General features: G+C 32.2%; 1 protein-coding gene across 1 annotated transcript; it reads right to left on the bottom strand.

Moving 5' to 3' along the window:
- Positions 1–909: 909 nt before the first annotated feature.
- Positions 910–2,371, bottom strand: LOC145129612 (galactinol synthase 2-like). The gene is made up of 2 exons (XM_079064383.1): positions 1,929–2,371; positions 910–1,837 (listed from the first exon to the last, which is right to left on the bottom strand). Exons 1-2 carry the CDS (start codon positions 2,262–2,264, stop codon positions 1,154–1,156), a joined length of 1,020 nt encoding a protein of 339 aa, XP_078920509.1. The 5' UTR covers positions 2,265–2,371; the 3' UTR covers positions 910–1,153.
- Between the last annotated feature and the right edge of the window lie 2,860 nt (positions 2,372–5,231).

Below are 5,231 nucleotides of genomic sequence, written 5' to 3'. Positions count from 1 at the left end.
CTTTCAATATCAACCATCCGATATATATCTATATAATAAAATGTAAAACGTTTTATTATATAAAAACCGATTAAACATTTTATTTACAGCGATCGGGACTTGGGAGTGGCCCCAAAAATCCCCATAAAGGAACTTTGTATCTTCCTACGACTAAACCACCAACCATCAAATCAGTTGCTTTATTTGGTTTGGAATTTAAAACATAATTTTGGCCTAAATAAGTAACTACCAAAACATTTTATTTACATAAACTTTACATGTTAATTTGTCCCATCCACAAAATATGATCGAATTGAGAAAACATCATACATCTAAACTTGGATCATTCAATATGATTTACTTGAAAAATATAATTCAAGTTAAATATAAAATATAATATCAATTTGACGTATTAACTTATAACCGATAGCTAAAAGGTTGTAAGTTAGTTGATAAAATTATTATTTTATAAAAACTTAGCTAATAAGTTACGTATATGATATAAAATAATATAAAATAATATTTAAAATAATAATTTTTGTATGACTAATTAAAGATAAATTTAAAATATTTAAGAAAATACATAACTAACACTAACACTGTATAAATAAATATAACAAGTGTACGTAGAGTATCAACCAATGGAAAAATAAAAGCTTTTAATAAACTAATCTAAATTCAATGGAAAAATAAAAGCTTTTAATAAACTAATCTAAATAATTTTTCAAAAGGATAATTTATAGGCTATTTTTAACTTAACAAATACGATAAAAAAAAAAAAAAAAAAAAAAAAACCCTCAAATGTGGCGCCAACCCTGGATTTAGTTTACCATTTAGTAATTTATTTAGTACTAACAATCACAAAGATTTGAAATGGCTTGCATTCCTGGAAGTATCCTATGATCGCTTTGCACTTAATTAGGAACAATCTTATACATAAATAGGAATTTTCCATTAATATATTATGGTGGAAATCCCACTATTCATAGTTACAAACCCACACCAAAGCCAAAAATCAGAAGTGTACATTAGTACTACATATCCCAACTCACTATTTGCTTTTAGTTACAACTTCTATCAAAACTCAATACTATATTATACGAGTTTGAGAAGCATAATTAAGAAAATAAAAAAACAAAGAAAAAACTAAATAGTATAAAACACCATCGATCGGCTAAGCCGCCGACGGAGCACTAACGAAAAGAGGACCACCCCTCTTGGTCACCGGCGGCGTCGGTTTATCCGCCGCCACCAAGTGTGTGGCTGTGGCCTTAGAATCGCCATGAAAGTAATCCAAGCTCTCGTCGTTGTAAATATCCCACCACTTGCTCACTAGCATCTTGATATCTTCCCTGTCCATGTTCACGTCCTCTCCGGTGTACCTCCACGGCTTCGACCCGTCGGCGCAGTAGTGCACAACCTTGATCTTGTCAAGCTCAACGTTCTCAGGGTGGCGCCAAAGCATCGCCAAGATTAAGTTGTAGACGTTTGGGATAGGCTTGTAAATATCTCGAAAGAAAATGTTCAAGAAATCTTGCTCGGCGAATAACGTCGGTGGAGTGGACTTCACCGACTCCAAGAGGTCGTGGTAGGTGGAGAGATTGGGTTCGGAAACGAACATTCCGGCGTTGAAATAGAGCGGTGGTTTTGGACCCAGCTGCTCTTCCGGCCAGTGAACCTTGTCCGGCGTCTGCTGACAGTATCCGATCTGATACTGCGGGCTGTTCCTCCAGTTTCGCTCACAGAAACAGTCCATGACGGCGTAGAAATGGCCGTCCGGCAAGTCAAACAGATGGTCAATGTTGTCGAACACTTGTATGTCTCCGTCCAAGTATATCATCTTGCTGTACTCCACAAACTGTAAAGAAGATAATTATACATTAACTAATAAAAAAGTGATCACACAGCAAAGATTATAATAAAGAATATAAGAGATATTTGTTAACTACCTCCCAAATACGAAGCTTGGAGTAATTAATGACATAGTAGGCCATGGCGAACTGGGTGTGGTTTTCCGGCGGGTATAAAGGCTCAATCTCGCGGATGATGCAGCCTTGGGAGAGCAATTTGTGGCGGTGGTCCATCGGAACGTCGGGAAGCATTGCTACGACGAGTGGGTAGACGGACTTGGCCTTGCGGAGACCCTTGGCGAGAGCAACGACTCCTTTCCAGTAGTCACCGTCTCCGGCCAAGAAGGTGATATATGCACGGCGAGGCAAGGTGTTCGCCTTGACGTGACCGGAAGTTGGTGTGTTGCCGGTGTTTGTAGCAGCTGGTGGAGCCATGATTTTGTGAGGGTGATGGAGTGAAGAGTGAGAAGTTAAGTCTTAACTCTTAAGTGATGTTTGTAGAGGAAGAAGAATGCAAGTGAGCAGTGTGTTTGGTGTTATTACTAGAGGTTCGTTTGGGGATATTTATAGAAATTGGAGGTTATTAAATAAATAGAGAGACTGAAAAAGAAAATATATTTATATTGTTTTTTTGCTTTCTTTCATACAACTAGATAGAAATATATAGTTAGGTAACCTCTATTACACAAGGGGGAAATACAAAGTAATATATATTTATAGGTTAATTTTATTAAATGATAATGAAGTTTTGATTTTTTTTTATTTTAATTCATCAAAAGAAAAATTAAACGATTTTACTATTCAAATTTCATTTTTTTTTTATTTTACTTGTTTATCTTCAAACTTACATATTTTTTTTTTCTATTTCTGTGAATATTAAAAAATATTTTGATTGCTAAGTTTGAGATAAAATATGATTTTTTTTACTTTTTGCTCTATACTAAGTTTGAAAAGTCAATTTATAAAATATCCATTTAATCTCTTTGCAAGTTGCAACCACTTCACTCACATTCTTTTTATTATTTTTATTTATAGGTTTTTATTTAACTTTTAGACAAAAATTATAATTGGTACTTGTGATTTGAAAATTATTGCATTTAGAGTATTTTTATGAAAAATATCAGGCCGTTGGTCTTTATGGTTTCAAAAACAGAAAAACTGTATGAAAGTTCCTTCTAGCATTAATTTTAACTTTTTACTAGTTAGTTTTTTTTTAAATGACCAAAATGTCGTCGGACCAAATCTGAAAATTATGTATACCTCAAGGATCAATTCTGAAAATTTGAGATTTTATATATACACTTTATTTTTATTTTTTTGTTTTTTTTTAATTTTTTTCAACAATTTGATAATTTTTTTATACCGTTTTGACATTTTGGTTTTTTTTTTTTTATAGTTTTAATTGTTTATGGTTTTTCTAATGTTTTTATTTATTTAAATTCAAGTAAATGAACTCAAATTCGATAAATCATGTCGGAACCGTTTTTACTTAAAATTTTCTTATTTGTAAATTGAACTGATAACAATTAAATTGTTATTTTTATTTATTTATTTAAAATAACCGAAGTTGTTATAATTATTTATTTAAAATAATAATTAGGTTAACGTTTATATTCAATTACGTGCTTTAAAATATTCCATAGTAATATACTATAATATATTCATACATTTTATATTTTTTGTTTCTTTTTAATTATTTTCGTATTTTTTTTATAATTTTTCGTATTAATTTAAATTTTTGCGTATTTTTAAATTTTTTGTTTTTTGTTTTTGTTTTTCATCAAGTTGATAACTTTTTTTTATCTTTTTCAAAAAGAATAAAATGTATGAATATATTAGAGTATATTACAATTTTGGTGTTTGAGTGTTTTTTGGTTTTCTACTTTTTTATAATTTTGGTAATTTATGGTTTTCTAATTTTTTTATTATTATTTTGATTCAAGTAAATAAAAAAGTTATATTTATATTTGTAATTTTCGTCTGACCTTTTTCTTTATATATATTTTTTTTGTTATTTAGTTGCTATTACATTTATGTTACAACAAATCAAAATTAAAAAATCAAGCAGTTTGTTTATTGAGAATAATGTTTCAATGTGTGATATTTGCGATTTATATTTATTAAAAGGAAAATTGACTTATTAAGGTAACTGCCTTTTTGGTATGTTCACGTATAGGTAATATTCTTTTTTGTACTCATTTACCCAACTAACTTTTTTTATATGTTCATAAATAACCATTATTACCGGCTATCACCCTTTGTATCCAATTGCATCGATTTAGCTCAGTTAAAAACCATTATGTGGATTCTTACATGGCCACTACACCCCTTTCTCATTTAATTAGGGTTCTTCAGCTTACTTTGCTCCAAAAACACATCCTAATTGAGAAATCGATACAATAAATCGAAGATTAGGGTTTGGAATTGAAGGTACGAGTTGGATGTGTACATTGACCACCAAAATGAACCAATTCTTGATTGGATTGATAACGAGGTGTTAGTAGATGATAAAGGGTATGACTTGGATAGGTTGGATGAAGAGGATGACAAGGACTCATAAATTTATGATATTATGGAATATGAACATGAATGTAATGAAGAGGTTTACACTTTTGACAAAACTGTTGACCCATTTTTGAACAAACTTTTAGGTATTTCCAATACTAATGGTCAAATAAGTGATGATGATGAACCCAACTGTAACATCCTTGTTCCAGGTATTAATTTCCAATTCTTAAGTTATTTATTTTGTTTTAAGTTGGCCTGGCCACGACGTGGCATTAGAGTGTCACGATGTGGCAATCAGTTAATGAAAAACGTGCATCCACGTTTGGCCACGACGTGACGTTATGTTGTCACGGCGTGGCAGCCATTTTGGGCCTAAAACCTTAATCCCAAGGGTTGGTGTCCTATTTAAGGACACTAACTCCTAGGGTTGCCTTATTTGGCAGCCTTCACCCTCGGAAAACAAACCCCCGTCCAAACCCTAGCCTTCTTTTGTGTTTTGAGAGCTTGAACTCCATTTTTGTGAAGATTAAGGAAGAATGAGCTTTTGGTGTTGCTTGTGAATGTGGTTCCAGCTTAGATTTGTCATCTGTATCTCATTTCTGCATCATTGGAGGTATAAAGTATCTACCTTGATCATTAGTTCTCTAGATCTAATTCTAGGTCATTTTATGAGCTTTTAGCCCCAAATTTTCTTGTTCTTGGAGTTTGAGTGAACTCTAGAACCTTTGAGTGCATTTGGTAGCTTCTAGACCTTAGGGTTGGTTGGAAAGTTGGCATGCATGGATTTTTGAGACAACCCATGCCTTGGTGTTGTCATTAAGAGCTTAGAATTGGAGATCTTGTCTTAATAGCATGTCCTAATGGATAAAGTTGGAAAATTTATCCATCAAGACC

The sequence above is a fragment of the Lactuca virosa genome, chromosome 8 (genome assembly GCF_052849685.1).
Source record: "Lactuca virosa cultivar CGN04683 chromosome 8, Lactuca_virosa_CGN04683_v6, whole genome shotgun sequence".
In the NCBI taxonomy this organism is placed as follows: domain Eukaryota; kingdom Viridiplantae; phylum Streptophyta; class Magnoliopsida; order Asterales; family Asteraceae; genus Lactuca; species Lactuca virosa.
Note: the sequence above shows the minus strand (reverse complement) of the source record. Positions and strands in the feature narration are given on the sequence as shown.

Excerpts from the sequence above, each read along its gene's own strand:
- LOC145129612 (XM_079064383.1), bottom strand. The coding sequence starts at position 2,264 with ATGGCTCCACCAGCTGCTACAAACACCGGCAACACACCAACTTCCGGT. Across the intron at positions 1,838-1,928 it reads CCAAGCTTCGTATTTGGGAG|TTTGTGGAGTACAGCAAGAT; the intron begins GTAGTTAACAAA and ends TCTTCTTTACAG.